Source organism: Oncorhynchus clarkii, chromosome 8, assembly GCF_045791955.1.
Source record: "Oncorhynchus clarkii lewisi isolate Uvic-CL-2024 chromosome 8, UVic_Ocla_1.0, whole genome shotgun sequence".
NCBI lineage: Eukaryota > Metazoa > Chordata > Actinopteri > Salmoniformes > Salmonidae > Oncorhynchus > Oncorhynchus clarkii.
In genome coordinates this window covers 22557744-22580607 of record NC_092154.1, presented here as the reverse complement: position 1 = coordinate 22580607, position 22864 = coordinate 22557744, and the positions used below count along the sequence as shown (strand labels likewise).

Here is a 22864-nt window from a genome sequence, read left to right as displayed (position 1 = left end):
GGAGCACCGTTTACACCTCCAACCCAAAGCTACCTGAAAGCCCAGATTCAGAGCAGCTCTTTCTGTGAATACACTGCTTCTTGCGGACTGCTGACTTTGTGATTTTAGCTTTGTTCACGTGAGCTTCAAGAGTATCAGTTTTGTACTGTGTCCCATTGGTAAATTCTAAATGGCAGGAAAAACGTTAACCTAAAACTAGAGCGCGTTTACAAGTATTTGGATACATAATTCTTCTTCTTACCATAATTGGCTGTATGAAGTCCTTAGCAGTTTGATATGAATCGTAACTGTATGTTTTTTTCATTTGCTAAATGTTCAGTATGTGTCTATTCACTGTGAATAATTGACGACTGCTGTTTCTATGTGCTGTATTGATAAACCTCAGAATGCACTACCAGTGGTTCTAGCGTTTACATCTCCCCCTGGTGTTCATTGTAGTTCACTGAAAAAAGCAATAGTATTAGTAACAGTACACATCAGAAAAATAACTTCCAGTTGAATCAGTCTGCTTCTCATTGTCAGAAATGTGGATCTTCACATTTCAACCTAGTGAAGATGATCTCTCTTTCATATATTGAAGGAAGGCAGGCTATACACATACACTGTACAGACCAGATTGGGCAAATACATTGAAGTTTATTCAAAGGTTTCATGTTATACATTAACTACAGATAAGACATTTATACCAAATTGTCCAAGATTTCAGAAACACATTTTATGACAAAAATAAATAATTGTATTCCTCAAAAGCAAAGAAAACAAGGTCAGGTAAAACCTGTGTCTAAAAAGGGAGCTTTTGTTTCTTCAGTCAGAAGCACTGTCAACAAGCGATGCCACTCTGTGTGTCATTTCACTAACGTTAAGCAGGGAACTGTCCTTGGCTTGGACACGTCCTTCATGAAGAGCATTTGAGTTTGATCAAAGCGCAATTTATACTGATCAAAAATATAAACGCAACATGCAACATTTTAACTGATTTTACTGAGTTGCAGTTCATATAAGGAAATAGGTCAATTGAAATAAATAACTGAGGCCCTAATCTATGGATTTCACATGACTGGGCAGGGGCACAGCCATGGGTGGGCCTGGGAGGGGATAGGTCCACCCATTTGGGAGCCACGCCCAACCAATCAGAATTAGTTTTTCCCCACAAAAGGACTTTATTACAGAAATAAATACTCAATTTCATCAGCTGTCCAGGTGGCTGGTCTCAGACGATCCTGCAGGTGAAGAAACCGGATGTGGAGGTCCTGGGCTGGCGCAGTTACATGTGGGGTTGTGAGGCTGGTTGAATGTACTGTGAAATTCTCAAATACGACATTGAAGGCGACTTATGGTAGAGAAATTAACATTCAAGTCCCTGGCATCAGCTCTGGTGGACATTCCTGCCACTTCTTGATATGCCATACCTGTCAGGTGGATGGATCTTGGCAAAGGAGAAATGTTCACTAATAGGGATGCAAACAATTTTTAGAGAAATAAGCTTTTTGTGCATATGGAAAAATTCTAGGATCTTTTATTTCAGCTCATGAAACATGAGACCAACACTTTACATATTGCATTTACATTTTTGTTTAGTGTAGATCAAAAATTAAATAAACAGTAACTGCAGATTAGCTATGAATGAGGTCAAGATTGGAACACAAGGCTGCAGGTTGTCATCATGACCACCTCAACCCCTCAGCCTTCAGTGTGGGGGTACATTTGTAATGAGTACAGTAGAGAGATGCTAGCTACTACAGTAGCTAAATTCCAATATGAATCTACAGAAATGCACTGATTTCAAGTTTAAAAACAGCTAATACATTTATATAGTATACACAGAACTTTCTATTGTCTCAAAGATGATAGTTTGTGGATTTTATTTTGGAATTGATCTTCAGTGCATAAAAACCTGTTTGCATGCACACAAACCTTTTGGTTGTGTGAAATTCATAGATTAAAGCTGGAAACTCCCATCCCTCAGACAGGTTGATAACCCTCTGACAGCTCTTAATATCAGAATACGGTGCAGCCGACACGGCCGTCAGTCATCTTTTGGGTCCTAACGAGTCTGAAAACACAGCCACTGATACAAGATCACAGCACACCAGTAATAGAGAAGGGTGGGAAAACAATACAGCGAAGGAACTTCAGGGACAAGCAAGATATGTACTTTACGTGAAAAGGGACAAGAACAAAGGCGGTAAAGGAGAAATCCTAGTTGAGTTTAAAGATATTGCACTTCTAATTTCTGGCAACGGAGCTTGTGGTAATATATATATATATATTTTGTGAAAGAAATACTTCCAGAGTTATCAGTAACTTTGTCATACACAACTTGTTTTCAGAGAACATTAGCCAGTGTGTGTGCACCTCAGAGTAAACGGCAAGGACTTTGAACAGTATGAAGACAACGAGGTAGCACACAAGATGCATTGCTCAGAGTGCCCCATCTTTAAATGAAAATGTTGTGTAATGAGGACTACGGTAACATTCTGTGATACCATTGATCAAACACAGAGGGCACACCCTAATAGTTGAAATCCTTTGAATTCTGACAAGTCTTTCCCTGACTGTACATTCTGTTTTGACATCCAATAGGTGAATGTGGCTGCTCTATATTCTGAACACTTGAGGGCTTGACATGGGAGTAAACATTGAGATCCTAATCAGTGGTAGAAGATGAACATTACAGTTGATGGAAACCCCTCTACACAAGCTACATGTGTAAGAGATAAATAAAAGCCAACATTTATGAAGGGAGAAGATTTCCTCAGCCTAGTAAAACAGTATTCATTACCAGCAGGGCAGATACCACTTAGTCCATCCATTCAATCATCTAGACCCACATCTTCTCCTCAATCTGTGGTCTTCTCTCATTGGCTCCTCACCGTTGCAGAAAGATAGTAACAGGAATTCAAAAGAGCTTTGAGTGCGTTTCCATGACGACTTAATGATGAGTCGACTTTATCCCCATTTCTCCTCTCATACATCCTCCAGTGGACTCAGATGCAGTCCAGTCTCTCAAATCTCATAGAGTATAGTACAAAAATACATGTGCAGTCCAGTCTTTCAGCTCTTCTCCATCCTCCTCTGCACCCCTCCCCATTCCTCCAGATCCTCCCCGCCGCTCTAGGAGGTGCTCTTTCCGGACCCAGCAGTCTTAGACGGGGTCTCCTCCGATGGCGTCTCACTGAAGATCCCTGTGTCTCCGTTCTCTGGGCCGTCGCCCACGGACATCTTTTCCAGGGCTGCAGCAAGCACATAGAGAGACAAACATGAATACACTCTCTCTCCTTCCTGTAGCATCTATCACTCTTGTACCAGCTGATATGCCATATTTTATGTTCATTCACATATGCTCATATGGTATTGTGGCAGTCTAAAGTCCATTTGCTAGGCTTGGGCGGTATACCGTATATCAGGGTATTTGGAAATAGCCACAGGAGGCTTCTTAACAGCTTCTACTACCCCCAAGCCATAAGACTCCTGAGCATTGATAATAAACAGAGTAGCAGCAGTGTAAAATCGATGGTGGGGGGGAGACAATGCAAATAGCCTGGGTAGCCATTTGATTAACTGTTCAGGAGTCTTATGGCTTGGGGGTAGTAGAAGCTGTTAAGAAGCCTCCTGAACAGTTAATCAAATGGCTACCCAGGCTATTTGCATCGTCTCCCCCCCACCATCGATTTTACACTGCTGCTACTCTGTTTATTATCCATGCATAGTCAATGTACATATTACCTCAATTACCTCGACTAACCTGTGCCCCCACATATTGACTCTGTACCAGTAACCCCCGTATATAGCCACGTTACTGTTATTTTACTGTTGCTCTATAATTATTTGTTATTTTTCCTTCTATATTTGTAAAAAAAAAAAATTACTTCGGTTTATTTTTGTAAATACTTAACATTTATTTTTCTTAACTGCATTGTTGGTTAATTAAGGGCTTGTAAGTAAGCATTTCACTACATATTCTGTTGCATTCGGCCTATGTGACAGATAAAAATGGATTTGATGTTTTTTTAACACCGTCAATACCGTTGAAGTTTCTTTGAATTTGTTTTATACACTGAATATTTTTTTCCTGCTTTTGAAGTAAACACCAGTAGTCAACTTGTGCAATATGTTCGGTGATAAAAAAGGTTGCGTTCATTTCACCTGTCACATTATTTTTCATTCTGAAGCTTACCAGTGTTTGTTTACAAGCACAGAACGATGAGAAACTGGAGACTTGTGAGTCACTCACTGTTGTGCAGCATACGCCAGTTGATCTAGTTACAACTAAATGTTTGCCAGCTAGTTAACTGTCTAAAATGATACTCAGTTGTGCTAAGTGGTTAGCGTCTTCCAAAATCAAGTATCGCTTGGTAACAGCAGAGAATCCCTTCCTGGATCAAGAGCCTTAATGTCTAATATTTGTTTTGCGCGTGCAGCCAACTGTGAATAACATTTTTGAGTTACTTGTATAACTTTATGAGCTGCGATATCTGTCCTGCAAATACTTTAGGTCAGAGACTGTATAAAATGTTTGCAATGCACTTGTTAGCATTCTCTATTGAACAAAATATAAATGTTTCATGAGCTGAAATAAAAAAAAATCTTGAAATGTTTTCATACACACACAAAAAGCTTATTTCTCTCCAATGTTGTGCACACATTTGTTTACATCCCTGTCAGTAAGCATTTCTCCTTTGCCAACATAATCCATCCACATGACAGGTGTGGCATATCAAGGAGCTGATTAAACAGCATGATCATTACACAGGTGCAACTTGTGCTGGGGACAATAAAAGGCCACTCTAAAATGTGCAGTTTGGTCACACAACACAGATGTCTCAAGTTGAGGGAGCGTGCAATGGGCATGCTGACTGCAGGAATGTCCACCAGAGCTGTTGCCAGATAATTTAATGTTAATTTCTCTACCATAAGCCTCAGACAACATTGTTTTAGAGAACTTGGCAGTACATCCATCCAGCCTCACAACAGCAGACCACATGCAACCATGCCAGCCCAGGACCTCAACATCCGGCTTCTTCACCTGCGGGGATCATCTGAGACCAGCCACCCAGACAGCTGATGAAACTGAGAAGTATTTCTGTCTGTAATAAAGCCCTTTTGTGGGGAAAACTAATTCTGATTGGCTGGGACTGTGCCCCTGCCCAGTCATGTGAAATCCATAGATTAGACCCTAATTCATTTATTTAAATTGACTGATTTCCTGATATAAACTGTAACTCAGTAAAAATCGTTGAAGTTGTTGCATGTTGCATTTATATTTTTGTTCCGTACTCAAAGGCTCAGTGGGGTTTCAAAATGGCACCCCATGTGCTCAGTGCAGGTACTACTGAATATCCGGGTATGGTACAAGGTCAGTGTGAGTATGACAATCTGGATACAGCCCAAGCCTACCATTTACACATTAACACAAAGACCCCCATCTGTATAATGCAAGTGAATGTGAAGTAAAAGCACTGTTTCAAATGCAAGTACATGAAAATAAAGCCCTGCTACTGTGAAAACTACATGTGCGTTTTTTATGATCAATGAAAGCCCAGGACTGAGGTGCAGTAGAGATAACTTGCCTTGTAGTGATGCCGAGTCTGCTGTGCCGTTGTTCCTGCTGGCGGCTGACCCCTCCTCCAGCTCATCCAGGTAGAGGCGGTAGCGATGGCCGCTGTCATCCTCATACTCCACGTTCTCATCGTCAGAGTCCACCTCCGGGGCCACGTACACCACCTCAAACTCTATCTCTCCCCTCTGGGGGACACAGAGGCAGACACAGACACGCGCACACACAGACATGTGCACACAGACACGCACACACAGACACGCACACACAGACACGCACACACAGACACGCACACACAGACACGCACACACAGACACGCACACACAGACACACAGACACGCAGAGCAGTGTGAGAGAAAACTTAACAATAGGTTACCCAAAAGCTTAGTTGGTTCGTTTGTTTGCCGAGGCATGATTAACTGTTTTTCCCCAATCCACAGAAGCAGTCCCACAGGCTAAATGAACCAACCCCAGCATGAACCTCCATTCACTTACTCTAGAGAGTGTGGGCTGACTAAAGTTAAGGAAAGACATGACTGTCTCAGTAAAAGTTGGAACCCCCAGGCTAAACACTAACTGGGTGTCACAGAGTGAGTGACAAAAGGCTTTTGAAATGTGGATCACAAAAGGAACGTATTCGCTTTTTACTATGGTTTTAGTTAACCTGGTCCTAAGCTGTATATGCTGTAGTCAACTCTTCCACTGTAGCTAGTCACGTCATAATACATACAGTCATAACTTCTCTCTTCCTGGGACTGAGTCTGACCTGTTGTGAGAGGATGGTGACAGCCTCCTTGTGTTTGGCGTCCCTCAGGTTGATGCTGTTGACAGCCAGGATGGCATCGCCCACATGGAGCCCGCCACAGCGCTCTGCAGGCTGGGTAGGATGGATTTCTGAGATCAGGATGGGCACCCCGTGTTCCTTACCACCCTGTCCATCCAGAAATAACACACAGACATGCACATAAATATTAGGGCATGGACCATTACAGATGAGCAACACACTATGGGTTGAGACATAGTATTTAACACTTTCTGGTTTGGGCAAAAATTTGTGGTGGAGTTTACCGTGATTGAAATGCCAAGTCCCTCGTGATCTTCCTTGGCCAGCACTACTTTACGAATAGGACCAACTCCTTGAGTCTTCTTCAGTATATCTGTTTCCTGAGAGAGAGATCAAACAAGCAAACAATTAGCGATACACAAAGAGGAAACAAATATCTTCACTACAATGAGAATCAAACCCCTCTACTCTGATGTCTACTCACATGCCCCACTGGAGACTCTAGGGGTTTCTTGGGGTCGTTGCGCCCCCTGCAGGCCCGGATAACTGTTTTGTGGCGGTGGAGGTGGATCTCAGCCTCCAGCTGGTTCCACAGCTTGTCGTGAGCGGGCCCCTTCATGTCCCGACCCAGCAGCTGGATCTGCTGTACTCTGGAGATGATGGAGCCAAAGACAACTAGTTACTACAGTCAGCATTATTGGTTATTTCAGTCTAAGCTAGGGTTAGGGTTACCTTCCAGCCAGCTCCTTGTCCAGGTACTTGGCTGCCAATCTTGCCCCATAGACCTCAGCCTGCAGTACAGCGACGTGCCTACGGAGGGCCTCATTCTCCTTCTTATGCAGCTTGACCTCTGCCTCCAGCTTCACCTCCTTCACCTTCTCCTTCTTGTTGGCCTGCAGCTCCCTCTCCTGTCACACACAGGCAGGCGGGAGGGCACACGCACACACACACACACACACACACACGCACGCACGCACACACACACGAGCACACACAAAGATAAATAGTTGAGTTAAACTCTACAGAGAGAGCGAGTGCTGTGCTACATCCACAAATACCATGTCAAAGACAAACATGGATACAGTATACAGTATAGATGAAAGTTAAATGAAATATCTACTTGAGGACAAGACACACACATGACACACAAGATATGTAACTGTGGATTTGGCTTTTATAAGTTCAATGCACTAACCCTTATGATGACCATGATGAGCAAGTTGTCCATAGTGGTTAAGTTAGAGATTGAACAAAGTGTCAAAGATTTGAACTTAATCTTTAGAACACAGGTACAGCCAGTTGGTTCATCCAGAACTTGGCATCAAATTGACGACCAGAACAATTGGTAATTTCCTTTTGGAGAAAATGTGCTTACATTTTCTGATTTGTTATGATGAAAACATGACCACAATCACATATCAATTAAGCACAAAAACTGTTTTAAGTGAGAAGAAGGCATTCGTCTGAAGCCAAAAAAGGAAATTCATGTCACATGAGCACCACAATGACTCCACCCATGCTCTACCAAGGTTTTAGAGCACACAGCTTTGACTTACTACAGTAGCTAAGTTGGTCTATTGTAATTCAAACAATGTGTAGGCAGGTTGCTTAGGATTCAAAACTTCTCAAACAGCCTCTTAGCGGAGGTGCTCCCACAATAATGTGATTCGTACCGCAAACGTACAAAATAAACTATTGAATGCTTTTCACCTCACACCAAGACATTATCCCATTCTACTACTTTTTCAAACTTTTTAAATGATATGAAAGTAAGCTTTGCTTTTATAAGACCATCTGGCTTGATTGAATTAGCTTTTTTGTCTTGTAGTCATTTATTTCCCCTTTGCGCTTTGTTGACTATTGAGACAAAACTCTTTCCAAGTATCAAAACATGCATTTTCCTATCAAATCGGGCAACACGAATATACATGAATAGGCAATAACAAACAACAAAGCTACAGTAATTCCATATCTGATATCACTGTCAGTCATTGCTAGCACAAGCCCCATAGAGGGCCTGTTGGACTTATTAATGAGCAACTGTTGTCAGCAAGAGCAGGAAAAGACCAAACTTGAGGTTAGGATGAGTACACAGACCAAGGCACAGACACATGCAAGACACAGACGCACAGCTATCACTAACCACAAAACCAGACACACAGACGACATGCACACACTTACCATCTCCTCCACTGAGGCAACAGGCTTAAGGTGAGAAGAACAGAGAAGGGGTCAAAGGTTAGAAAGGCAGAGTTAAAATCACAGCCAAGCAGTGGGGAAGCATACCACCATTTACCACTTTACAGACCCACTGGAACCTCAGCAGGTATACCCCCCAAAAATATATTAGCAGTCGTGTGTGTGTGTGTGTCTGTGCTTGTGTGTGTGTGTGTGTGTGTGTGTGTGTCTGTGCTTGTGTGTGCGTGTGTGGTGCCCTACCATCCTGTCTTTGATGGAGTCAGAGTCAGCAGTCTGTCCAGCCTTGGCATGAAGCTGCAGCTGCATGGCATGAAGGTGGAGCAGCTGGTCGTGGACCTCCCTCTCCACCACCACCTTCTCCGCCTGCACATCAGTCAGCTCCGAACGCAGGTCCACCAGCTGAGCCTGGAGGAGGGAGAGAGTTACATAAGTGTACACTTCTTCTGACTTCCAAGATTCTTAGGAACCCTCATCATTTATATATAGTGCAATCAGTGTGCCATGCCCATGCCATTATCCCAGCACAGATCAAATTAGATTTTGGATTAGTCTGTTTTACATTCTCTCTCTGTTCTCTTTCAGATTTTTCAACAAGTTTTTTCTTAGAAAGCATGCTACTTTTTATTCAAGCCTGAATGAATTTTGGCCTACAAATCCTGCGCTCGAGGTTGTCTATTGTATGCGAACAAAACCCTGAAAAAAATAAAATCACATTTGTGCTAGTCTCTGGAGCCTATTGAGCTTGGCAACATGGGAAGCAGACTTAGGTTCAGAGACAAATCATTTATTTATTTATGCCATTGAACTGGGGCCACCTGCCTGTCACAGCTGTAGGAATGAATTAATCTTGGTATGAATGAGGTTCATATTTTAGGATTCACTCCACCTACGATGATGAAAGAGGAGTGTGCTTATCATGTGAATCTGACTGAATACTAAACAGCCTCTGTCTCCTAAATGATTTATCATCATTCTCAGACAGAGACTCATCTATCACTGTTATAGTCAGGCCTTCATTATAAAGACATTATAAAGTCTTAATCAAATAGAATAATCTATAGTACAAATATTCTATAGCTTCTCAAATGTAAGATAGGTAGGGGAAAACAGTGACACACACACACACACACAATTTAAGGGGCTTTATTGGCATGGGAAACATTTTTTTCATTTTAACTAGGCAAGCCAGTTAAGAACTACTACTTATTTACAATGGCCTACACCGGCCAAACCCGGACGACGCTGGGTTAATTCTGCGCCGCCCTATGGGACTCCCAATCACGGCAGGTTGTGATACAGTCTGTATTTGAACCAGGGTGTTTGTCATGACCATCTGGGTACCAGAGAGAGGCCCTGGACCTGAAGATATTCTTCCTCTTCAGTCTTACGGTCTCAGCAAATATAGATCCAAATATAAATCTAGCCGATTTACACTCGTATTCATCTGGAATTCTGAGTTAGCCAAAATTCTGAATCTAGAAATGGATGCAATGGGTTCCAATGGCTGGGCAGGAAAAACAGGCTTGACTCACCAATCTGAGCCTTCAATGAAGAAAACCTTCTGCTCTACTTTCATGAGTGTTTACTAGCTATTCTGACAACACAGCAGCATTGCTAAGAATAGAATACCAACAGACCACATAAAATGGGTTAAGGTGCAACTACACTAGATCATTTTTAGCCAACACTAGTTTATATGCTGTTATAAACCGGGTGGTTCGAGCCCTGAATGCTGATTGGCTGACAATTGTGGTATATCAGACCGTATACCACAGGTATGACAAAACTTTTGTTTTTAGTGCTCTAATTACATTGGTAACCAGTTTATAATAGCAATAAGGTACCTCAAAGGTTTGTGATATATGGCCAATATACCACAGCTAAGGGCTGAGTCCAGGCACTCCACTTTGCGCCGTGCTTAAGAACAGCCCTTAGCCGTGGTATATTGGCCATGTACCACACCCCATCTGGCCTTATTTATTAAGTAAGGTCCCAATGAGTAGAAAGCAGGGGTGTCAAACTCAAGCCTTTGAGGGCCTAGGGTCTTGCTGGCTTTGGTTTTTCCTTTCAATTAAAGATCAAGACAACCACGTGAGGGGAGTTCCTTACTACTTAGGCTGTGGTCCAAACACGTAAAAGACGCACCCTATCCCCTCAGCCCTCAAATTAAGTGGACACTTCCGATGACGTATCATGACGTCTGACGAGTTGACGTATCATGACGTCTGACGAGTATACACTTCCAGGGCGAGGGAGGAAGGAATGTTTTTTAAAATGGACTGCCCTTGCCCGGAAATTCGTCACTTTTTCATCCCGCGATGATTATGTTTTCAGCCACTGGTAGCTTGTAGGTAGGTGCTTTATATGCGCTACAGTCAATTATGATTGCTTATGACTACTTATATTAATTATATAATTATTAATATGCCTACTGTACGATAGCTAGCAAATTAATTTGCTAACTGACGTTAGCCTGCCTAGCTACTTCTGAAGAAGTATAAAAAATATTTATACTTCTATATAATTTCCAAAAGCTAATCAAACAAAAAAATCTTACTTTATGAGACGTGTTTGTGCATTGGTAGTACAATTTCTAACTTCTTTACATTTGTTTTACTTACACTTGTATGTTGACTCCATATTGATATTGGGTTTTTAAGTTTTGCCGGACTTTTGTTAGCGGATGTACAATCATCACAAATTGAATTATGGGGTGTTTTAGGCCCCGGAGTGAACATAATTGTACAACTAGACTAAAAATGAGGGCTAAGGGGCTTACTTTGCAAACTTCCCTTGCTTGGCTAATCATTTGGACCACCCTCCAAGATGGTGACGGGGATTCCCCAAGTGGACAAGGGTGTGTCTTTTATGAGTTTGAACCACAGCCCCGGTGACCTTAATTCATCAATCAAGTACAAGGGAGGCAAGAAAACTCAGTGACACAGCCCTCCGTGGAATGAGTTTGACACGTGATATAAAACCCTATTCGCATGGGAATAGTATTAGTAGAGAACGTGGTTATGTATTTAGACAGGATTATTATTTAGACAGGATTATTATTTTTTTTATTCAACAAATTGACAGTTACAACAGAAACCTCGAAGTTTTTTATTTGACCTTTATTTAACTAGGCAAGTCAGTTAAGAACAAATTCTTATTTACAATGACAGCCTACCAAAAGGCCTCCTGCGGGGACGGGGGCCTGGGATAATAAAAAAATAAAAAAAACTATATAAATATAGGACAAAATACACATCCCAACAAGAGAACAACACAACACTACATAAAGAGAGACCTAAGACGACAACATAGCAAGGCAGCAACACAGTATGGTAGCAACACAACATACAGTTGAAGTCGGAAGTTTACATGCACTTAGGTTGGAGTCATTAAAACTCGTTTTTCAACTACTCCACAAGTTTCTTGTTAACAAACTATAGTTTTGGCAAGTCGGTGAGGTCATCTACTTTGTGCATGACACAAGTAATTTTTACAACAATTGTTTACAGACAGATTATTTCACTGTATCACAATTCCAGTGGGTCAGAAGTTTACAAACACTAAGTTGACAGCTTGGAAAATTCCAGAAAATGATGTCATGGCTTTAGAAGCTTCTGATAGGCTAACTGACATCATTTGAGTCAATTGGAGGTATACCTGTGGATGTATTTCAAGGCCTTCCTTCAAACTTGCCTCTTTGCTTGACATCATGGGAAAATCAAAAGAAATCAGCCAAGACCTCAGAAAGAAATTGTAAACCTCCACAAGTCTGGTTCATCCTTGGGAGCAATTTCCAAACGCCTGAAGGTACCACACTCATCTGTACAAGCAATAGCACGCAAGTATAAACACCATGGGACCACGCACCCGTCATACCGCTCAGGAAGGAAATGCGTCTCCTAGAGATGAACGTACTTTGGTGCGAAAAGTGCAAATCAATCCCAGAACAACAACAAAGGACCTTGTGAAGATGCTGGAGGAAACAGGTACAAAAGTATCTATATCCACAGTAAAACAAGTCCTATATCGACATAACCTGAAAGGCCACTCAGCAAGGAAGAAGCCACTGCTCCAAAACCACCATAAAAAAGCCAGACTACAGTTTGCAACTGCACATGGGGACAAAGATCGTGCTTTTGGGAGAAATATCCTCTGGTCTGATGAAACAAAAATATAACTTTTTGGTCATAATGACCATCGTTATGTTTGGAGGAAAAAGGGGGAAGCTTGCAAGCCGAAGAACACCATCCCAACTGGGAAGCACAGGGATGGCAGTATCATGTTGTGGGGGTGCTTTGCTGCAGGAGGGACTGGCGCACTTCACAAAATAGATGACATCATGGGGTAGGAAAATTATGTGGGTATATTTAAGCAACATCTCAAGACATCTGTCAGGAAGTTAAAGCTTGGTCGCAAATGGGTCTTCCAAATGGACAATGACCCCAAGCATACTTCCAAAGTTGTGGCAAAATGGCTTAAGGACAACAAAGTGCCCATCACAAAGCCTTGACCTCAATCCTATAGAAAATTTGTGGGCAGAGCTGAAAAAGTGTGTGTGAGCAAGGAGGCCGACAAACCTGACTCAGTTGCACCAGCTCTGTCAGGAGGAATGGGCCAAAATTCCCCCAACTTATTGTGGGAAGCTTGTGGAAGGCTACCCAAAACGTTTGACCAAAGTTAAACAGTTTAAATGTTACCAAATACTAATTGAGTGTATGTAAACTTCTGACCCACTGGGAATGTGATGAAAGAAATAAAAGCTGAAATAAATCACTCTCTCTACTATTATTCTTACATTTCACATTCTTAAAATAAAGTGGTGATCCTAACTGACCTAAGACAGGGAATTTTTACTAGGATTAAATGACAGGAATTGTGAAAACTGAGTTTAAATGTATTTGGCTAAGGTGTATGTAAACTTCCGACTCCAACTGTAACAACATGGTAGCAACACAACATGGTAGCAGCACAAAACATGTTACAAACATTATTGGGCTCAGACAACAGCACAAGGGCAAGAAGGTAGAGACAACAATACATCACACAAAGCAGCCACAACTGTCAGTAAGAGTTTCTCTGATTTAGTCTTTGAATGAAGAGATTGAGATAAAACTGTCCAGTTTGAGTGTTTGTTGCAGCTCGTTCCAGTTGCTAGCTGCAGCGAACTGAAAAGAGGAGCGGCCCAGGGATGTGTGTGCTTTGGGGACCTTTAACAGAATGTGACTGGCAGAACGGGTGTTGTATGTGGAGGATGAGGGCTGCAGTAGATATCTCAGACAGGGGGGAGTGAGGCCTAAAAGGGTTTTATAAATAAGCATCAACCAGTGGGTCTTGCGACGGGTATACAGAGATGACCAGTTTACAGACTAGGGGCGGCAGGTAGCCTAGTGGTTAGAGCATTGGTCCAGGAATCGAAAGGATGCTGGATCGAATCCCCGAGCTGACAAGATAAAAACATCTGTCGTTCTACCCCTGAACAAGGCAGTTAACCCACTGTTCCCCGGTAGCCGTAATTGTAAATAAGAATTTGTTCTTAATGGACTTGACTAGTTAAATAAAATGTTAACAGAGGAGTGCAGTGATGTGTCCTATAAGGAACATTGGTGGCCGAATGGTAAAGAACATCTAGCTGCTCGAGAGCACCCTTAACTGCCAATCTATAAATGAGGTATCCTTAATATAGCATGGGTAGGATGGTCATCTGAATCAGGGTTAGTTAAGCAGCTGGGGTGAAAGAGGAGCGATTACGATAGAGGAAACGAAGTCAAGATTTTACTTTAGCCTGCAGCTTTGATATGTGCTGAGAGAAGGACAGTGCACTGTCTAGCCATACTCCCAAGTACTTGTATGACGTGACTAGCTCAAGCTCTAACCCCTCAGAGGTAGTAATAACACCTGTGGGAGGAGGGGCATTATTCTTACCAAACCACATTTGTTGTTGAGCACTTAACACAAAATCCAACACACGATCCAGCTGAGTATAAGACTGTATCATCAGCAAATAAATGGATGAGAGAGCTTCCTGCTCCCTGAACTATGTTGTTGATGTAAATTGAGAAGAGCGTGGGGCTTAGGATCGAGCCTTGGGGTACTCCCTTGGTGACAGGCAGTGGCTGAGACAGCAGATTTTCTGAGTGTATACACTGCACTCTTTGAGAGAGGTAGTTAGCAAACCAGCCCAAATACCCCTCAGAGACACCAATCCAGTGTGCCGGCCCACAAAAATTGAATGGTCTACCGTATCAAAAGCTTTGGCCAAGTCAATAAAAATAGCAGCACAATATTGCTTAGAATCAAGGGCAATGGTGACATCATTGAGGACCTTTAAGGTTGGAGTGACACATCCATGACCTGAGAGGAAACCATATTGCATACCCGAGAGAATACTATAGACATCAAGAAACCAGTCAGTTGATTATTGACAAGTTTTTCCAACACTTTTGATAAACATGGTAAAATAGAAATAGGCCTATAACAGTTAGGATCTTGCTTCCCAAATTTCTAAACCATACCAAACCACCTTTGGTATAGCGTCACCATAATATTTGAATTTAGAAAGTGTGTTCATAATCATTAGGATATTTTAGCAATCCGCAATATAAGACGTCCTAAATACCCCCTAGACTTCAGATGTGAGCTAAACAATGCATTTGCACTTGATATGCGTTTTTAGGCTATGAATGAGGAAGTGAACTTGTCATTTCCAAACGTTTAGCTCTGTTGTATGCTGCTTTGCGATCTATTAAAACCAAGGGTTGCATTAAATAGGCGCAATATTTTTTATTGATGCATTTGGCAATGTTCAACTCATTCGCACATAACGTATAAACAAAAGCATTCACTGTGAAAGTTGATACATCTAGGCCCTTCATATATAGGCTATGCACAGCACTGTTCAATTTATCGAGTCAGTTCGTTTCTTTGCTCAAAGTGCGAGCAACACCTGTCAAACTCAGACATTTCTCTCAAAACACAGGAATGTCGATTCACACGGGACATGTATTATCAGATGATTTTGGAGTTTGCCAAAAAATGTGTAGGTTATTCTGGCTGGAATTGTTACTCTCCTGCCATGTAGAAATTACCAACATGGCAGATTCGGACAGGACTAAAATTACAAAGAGGTGGTGTTTTGTGCTCTTGCACATATTTACACTACCCAACCTCCCCAGTAAAACTAATCCAGTCCGAATAAGGTTGTAGGCAACCTAAAACTCTTCTTGAGCCATATTCACACAGGACTAGTATTCCTAAAGAACATTGGTTATGTATGGTCTTCTGTGTGAGAACCTAGATTAATATTGGGCGATTCCACGACAGCTGAAAATATTTTGGGCATCTCAGATCTGTTCTGGAAATTCTCACATAGGAACTTCATTCGGAGGAAGGATGTTTAACATGCTTTTTACATTTCTTTTTTTATCGTGATGAAATTGTCGATTTTAGGCCCTTTTTAGACTTATACAGGCCTCCTGTAAAACCCTATGAACTGTGAACCGTACATGATACAGACGACATCTTGGTGTCATTATATTCCTTATAGTGCTCCCTCAAATATGGAGTAGCCTATGTCCAGTTCATGAAAGACATTTTCACATTCATTTATTCAACATTAAAAAAATCTCAAAACGACCCTTTTTGATTTGGCCTATTTTTAGACATATTGTTTGAAGGCTCTACAGTGTGACCATTTGACTTGCATATGCGCCTAAATATTTTGCTGTGCGACCTGGAATTTTAATTTAGGAGCACCGGGGCGCCTAGAAGAATGAAGGATTCTAGCTTTAATACCTCATAGTTTTCATTGCGCTCCTAAATGTCTTTGTGTGCACCTACATTTTTCAATGAGGCACAGATGTGCTCCTTGTCAACTAAGGTCAGCATAGAGCCCTGTGTTTGCAACAATATACTCTTCAAACACATCATATTTCCAGAGTGGCTCTCTGCTACTTTTAAAGATATGACCCATTTTTTGTTCTTCTTCATAGAAATAGACATCACAGGTAATTAACCAATCACAGTTCTCCTTTAGGCTTGCACATTCAGAAAGTCCCCAGCAGTGGGAGAACCCTTTGAATCCATTTTCCCATTCACAGTGTTGGTGGTGCTCATAAAATTGATCATACCTTCAGAATTAGATGAGAGCCCACTCTGGAAATGTGATGTACTTGTAGAGTATATTGTTCCAAATAATATGTCTTAAAATCAACAAGGGTAGTTGTGGTGCTGTAAACAGCAAACCCTCTTACCATGCCCTTCCATCACCTTCCCAGCTAGGAGGCTAATAGAGCCCAGCTGAGGTTCATTAGTCAATCATGTGTGTGATTGTTCAGCCAATCAGACCAAACAGTTGAGTAGGCTGCTGCTGCTCACATTCAGGGGGAGAAAGGACTGGAGACAATAGCAGACAGGTTGGGAGCTAAAATACTTTGAGAGACCTTAGTTACTGAAGTTATATGTTAAGTAACTTAATCTTGAGCCTTTATGTTTGTAAAATGTAATACATCTGAAATGTTAACAGTACTTTTCCTCTACCCTGAGACCCCTTCTGGTCTGTGGCCCCTCCCAAGGCTCTGCTGCAGTTGTTGATTCATATTTTTGATATTGAATAAATTAAAATTGTATTAAAGAATCAAACTTTATATTTAGAGAATAATAATACCAAGATGTCTATCATGTAGGCCTACTGTTCACCGATCAAAGGGTCTCACAGGAGGCATGTATAGGCCTAAAATGGGCACGTACTTTCATGATATTCTCAATGGTTTGTGAAAAAAGCATTTCAAACATCCTTCCACCCATTGAAGTTTGAGAATTGCCAGAACAATCTGCAATACCAAAAATATTTTCTGCTGATGTGGAATCTGACAATTATTAGTGGACTTCCCATCCTCCAGTATTTGACATTTCTATGCCCTTACCTTGGTGCCTTTGATGTGTTTTATCATGTGCTTCTGACCTGCCCTTCCTGCTGTAATGTGACCATTGTGTCAACCTGTCATTAGCTCAAAGCTACCTTAGGTAGGTGGAAAACATGTAGGCCTAGTTAATGTAACAATACAGATCTAACCTACTTTCTCTAAATAGATCTTAACATAAATCTAATTGGTCACACACCAATGGCTGTAACCAGTGGACAGAAAACAGGTATTTCACAAATCCAATCATAGCTGATTTTCCACAGATTTGGTTTACTTTAGCCATGTCATATACCCTTAGGCCATGACTTTGTAGTAGGTGTTGTTGGGTGCCAACTGGTTGTGTAAAGCCAGAATTCCTGATCTCAGCACTATACTGCGCTGAAGGTAGAGGCTGAAATGCAGTATCAATTTACATACAGGCAGTAATAGGAGCTCTACGGTAGTCATAAGAATTGCTGGGAAGGTGTTGACAGAGTCAACTACACCACTGACCAAACAATGGGTATTGAGCATGGTGAGGTCATACATGGTGGAGTAAGGGTCAGGATGATCCTTGTTTCTGTTTCTCTCATCAATAGATTTTACAACGTGAAATGGCTGTCAAATATTGTGTGTGTACTCTCACCTAGTTCTTATTCTGTCAATTGCCAGAAGAGAAATGCATATTGTCAACACAAATTACACAACAGATATTGATACTGGGTGGTCAATTTCAAACTTTTAGGAAGAGACAATGTACGGAAGTTGTTGTTTGGGATCATGTCGAGCCATCTACCCTCGACCTGTCACTCAACTGGATGCCCAGAGACGCACGGTCATGCATGGAGAGAGCTATGAAGGACATTCGAATTCTGACAGCTAACTAGGAGCTAGCTTGTTGGCCTACACAGCATAAGTATACCATTAACATATCAAATGATCATGCGCATCCTTTTTAGCATTTATACAAGACAAGTTTGCGCTCACCTCTACTTTGTGATTAAGTTGAAAAATCGTCTGGGCTTTGTGGCAAAGCTGAGCAAAACAGGAGCTGAGACTTGTCATCTTTTGACGACCCTCGTATGTGATGTCAGCTTGATCTGGGTCGATTTCTCCAAGTAGTAAATCGACGTCAACAAACGCCTTGTCAAACTCCTTCTCCAGAACCTCAAGCCACCGAAACATGGACATCCCCGTGCCTGGACTGACCAGGGCCGTGCCCTGGGCTGACGGAGAGGCACCGGCCGAGGCAGACATGTCCAACAGTGCAGGCTAAAAGCTAAAGCTAGCTGACTAACCGATTCCCTTCACAAATAAAATCAGCGCTTTGTTTCCGCCACCCTGTATAAGTTAACTGAGTCGTAATACCAGAGTCACACTGTACTCTAAATGCCCTAAGCATACGAAAATGTTTCTTTTCAGAAAATACTAGCTAAAATAAATGTATTTGGTTCTTTTCCAAAACCGTAATCCTACCAGGAAATCGGATACGGATCATAGCTATGAATCGACTACAACAGTCTGCCACACAACAGAAAAAAAGCAATCGATAGCATATCTAGTCAATCTGTGTCGAGTTCTTGGGGGCAGTTTCCTGCCACTCCTTATACTGGCAGACAGTAGCATATATTATTGTACCTTTGTCGTTGACAATTGCAGTTGAATGCTTTGCTTTTCACTCTTGTTTTTGTTGACCACTCCCTGTGTCTAAAATATCTTGTTGGAGAGTGTAAACATTTCTTATGTCATTGTAGGCATGGTGTGAGTGGCTCTGCAGACAGTATTACATATTTTACATAGCTACTTTTTGCATTAAATACATTATTTTTAATTGTATTTGCTAACCTCTTATCTCACACCATTGTTGTTGGGATAATCAGACAAATATTTTATTTATTTAACGTTCATGAGAGATAAATATACATTCCCTGTGTGGCACTACAGAAGGCAATCCTTCAGTTAAAAGACAAGTGGTAGTTGTTCATTAATCTGTATTAAATGTTACTAATAACATATGCTATTTAGCCTTCACTTTTATCCAAATTTCCTCCTCTGTCTATTTGAATACTCTGTCTGCCACTGTCTTGAAGGAGTTGCCATATATTTGCATGTTATGTTTTAAGATATGTTAGATGAACTACCTTAACCCTGATTACTGCATGCACTTAGTCACAAGTGCATGCAGTAATCAGGGTTAAGGTAGTTCATCTAACATATCTTAAAACATAACATGCAAATATATGGCAACTCCTTCAAGACAGTGGCAGACAGAGTATTCAAATAGACAGAGGAGGAAATTGTATTTGTTTAACTGAATGGGTTGTAAATGGTTTATCAGCAAGTTTCTCACGTCCGCAAACAGAAGGGCTATCTATTACTGTTTGTGTCAGTTCCTTGTCGGTGTCAAATGTTGTTTTTTAACCAAGATAAACATCTCTGCCATTGTTCCAAATGAAACAGAGCACCTACTCTCTCCCACATAATCCTTGCTGAGGTATTTAAACCCCAGAGCAAGAGGGAGTGCTCTTCTTTTTTACTGAGATGCCCAACTAGGCTGGGTGTTCATGATGTGGTTTCTCATGATCTTGCTGGCAAGTATTACATTGCATACTCTCGTGTGCATCTGTAGCAATGTTTGTCCAAAGAAGTGTGTGTGTGATAGTGCAAAGTCAGTGCAGTGTTTCAGGTTGCAGTCTTTTCCCACTGGAATCACTAAAGATGTGAGGAAACTAAACCTGGGATACAACCACATCAAGCAACTAAAGGTAAGAGTGGAATTGCTCATTTGATAATAACCATTGCTAATCAGTGACATTGGTAACAATAGATTCACTATCAAACCATTTTCAGACCTTTCATCTTAGCAATCTTGTAATTAATCAGTTTGATTTAAGCACTACTGAGTGATGATTTACTTCTGATTAATAGCATATTGTTTGTATAATGGTACACATTAGTTCATATCTTCTCCTGATATGTTTGTCTTTTCCAGGGTAGAGACATATCTGGCCTGACAGAGCTGGAGGAAGTGATCATTTCATCCTGTGGAGTGGAAGTGGTGGAGGCCAATGCTCTCAGGGCTCAGGGGCTACTAAGAAGCCTGGATCTACAGAAGAATAAACTGCATCAGATCCCCCGTGGTCTCCCACCCAGCCTGGAGACCCTTAACGTGGGCCACAACAGGATCACAGGCCTCCAGGAGTCTGTCTTTGAGGGGCTGAAGAAACTACGCCTGCTTGATCTTCAGAACAACCAGATCACCAACCTGCGTTCCAACACCCTCTCCACCCTGAAGAAGTTGGAGTGCCTTTACCTGGATGGAAATCAAATTGAGACAGTTCAAGGTGCTCTGAGACTCCCCCAACTGAATCTGTTGAGCTTGGGGAACAACAAGATCCCCTGTTTTCCCTCATCCTTTTTCACACCACTACAGTCCTTGACGACACTGCGTTTACCAGGGAACCTCCTATCAAGAGTCCCACTCGATCTCCCTCATGCCCTGTCCTACCTGAACTTGGACAGGAACCAAATACGAGCACTGAGAAACCGTGAGATGGGCCAACTCCGCAACCTCACGTCTCTGTCTGCGTCCTACAATAGGTTGGTTTCTGTGGATGGTGGCCTTCGCTTGCCCAACCTCACAGTGCTGGAACTGCCAGGAAACCAGCTGAGGGTGCTGCCCAGTAGACTGAGCCCCAAACTGGAAAAACTGGACTGCAGACAGAACTCCATTCAGGAAGTCACCTTCCAGCACCTGTCTGGAATGAAACAGCTGAAGCATCTCTTCCTAGAGAATAACACCATCTGGAACTTTGAAGCTAATGCTCTGAGGAACAGCGTTCACATAACCAACCTGGCTCTGGAACAGAATCTCCTCTCCTCTATTCCAGACGGGTATGTATTTCATCCCTTTGATATGGTGCTTTATTAGCATGTTTTAGACTAACATTTGGGATCATATTGATGAATTCATGACATACATTATAGATGTGTTGTACATTCAATTGAGTATTACTCATTTGTACAATAATCTTTGTACAATACATCGGTAGAATAGCGGCCTAACCACATTGTAGGTCTTTGGTTAAACATATTTGAGTATAAAACCACAAGATGATAGATAAACACATCTTAACTGTAGATCCATGTGACTCCTTTGGCCTTTTGGTAAGAGCAGACACCACTGTCCACTGTTCTGTTAACATGTCTCTCTGGCAGGCTTCCAGAGAGTCTGATCCGCCTGGACTTGAAAGGGAACCGCATCGAGGCCGTCCAGGAGCAGGAGCTGAGATCCCTGAAGCGCCTGCAGGTGTTGAACTTGAGGAGAAACAAGCTGACCTCCCTCCCCCAGATCACCCTGGATCTGCTTCCACGGCTGAGGACCGTCTACCTAGATGGGAACCCCTGGAACTGCAGCTGTGAGCTCCTGGGGGTCAAGAGGACCCTGCTGGCCAGGAGGGTGGAGATCCCTAAAGAGCTGTGTAACGAGCATGTGAGTGAGCCGGGGGACAGCTGGAGAGCGTACCTGATGGCCCAGGACAGATGTGAGGAGTACTTCATGGAAACCGCCCCTGAGGACCAAGTGGAGCAGACAGACACTGAGGAGTATTATGACTATGATTCGTAGATGGAGAAAATAAATGTAGCAGGGGAATTTCATGTTTAGCTGAACATACTGGGTATTTTGAATGTTTTAACATTTTACTGTAGTTTGGCAATTAATACTAAGGAAGTTACCTTTAGCTGTGTAGTCAATAGAAAAACATTAAACTACTGTATTAACAAACAGCTATTGCAATATACATTGGTAAATAGGTATATGTAGAATATACCTTAAATACCTAATGTATAATAACATAATAATAAATAAACAAGTTTCATTACAGTTTTCATTTACTTGGCACAAACAGTTGCAAATAATCTGCTATAGGATAAGCCATGTAATTACTTTTGTGTGTGTTTGGTTTGTTCTGAATTTAATTGGCATCTTAGTTGATACTGTAAAAAAGTGTTATGCACACTTTGCAAAAACAATAGACAAATAAATACTAGCTACAGATAACTAACGACTTGCACTTCTAGGGTGCCTGACCTGCACGGTTTCCAACCGGTTTAAACCTAACCCTAACCTTAAGCCTAACTTTAACCACACTGCTAGCCTTATTCCTAACTCTAACCTTAAATTAAGCACAAACAGCAAATGTTTTGTTTTCATGTTTGTTAATGAATGTTTACAATATAGCCCATTGTGGATGTGGTAACTAGTGGACACCTCTAGGTTCTGACAAAAAGAACAACCAGAGTATCTTGGCATGCGTTTGAGGGGACGGGCGGACGGGAAGTGGGGTGATGGCGGAAGTGGATGCTGAGTTTGAATCCAGTAGCGCTTTGAGCAAATTTGGTGAAGACGAATGTTCTGCATGG

The 22864-nt window shown here is 41.8% G+C and overlaps 2 protein-coding genes across 3 annotated transcripts; one reads left to right on the top strand and one right to left on the bottom strand.

The window, feature by feature from the left end:
- Positions 1 to 1484: 1484 nt before the first annotated feature.
- On the bottom strand, positions 1485 to 18961 carry LOC139415110 (Golgi-associated PDZ and coiled-coil motif-containing protein-like). 2 transcript variants are annotated; one of them, XM_071162932.1, is made up of 9 exons: positions 18428 to 18961; positions 8781 to 8945; positions 8523 to 8546; positions 7074 to 7249; positions 6826 to 6991; positions 6626 to 6721; positions 6324 to 6488; positions 5571 to 5745; positions 1485 to 3233 (listed from the first exon to the last, which is right to left on the bottom strand). In XM_071162932.1, exons 1-9 carry the CDS (start codon positions 18695 to 18697, stop codon positions 3115 to 3117), a joined length of 1356 nt encoding a protein of 451 aa, XP_071019033.1. In that variant the 5' UTR covers positions 18698 to 18961; the 3' UTR covers positions 1485 to 3114. The 2 variants fall into 2 exon arrangements, with proteins under 2 accessions (XP_071019033.1, XP_071019034.1); XM_071162933.1 differs by lacking the exon at positions 8523 to 8546 and having other exon boundaries at positions 18428 to 18697.
- An 86-nt stretch (positions 18962 to 19047) lies between these two features.
- Positions 19048 to 22321, top strand: LOC139415109 (nephrocan-like). Its single transcript, XM_071162931.1, has 3 exons — positions 19048 to 20205; positions 20433 to 21334; positions 21659 to 22321. Exons 1-3 carry the CDS (start codon positions 20005 to 20007, stop codon positions 22065 to 22067), a joined length of 1512 nt encoding a protein of 503 aa, XP_071019032.1. The 5' UTR covers positions 19048 to 20004; the 3' UTR covers positions 22068 to 22321.
- The last annotated feature ends 543 nt before the right edge of the window (positions 22322 to 22864 follow it).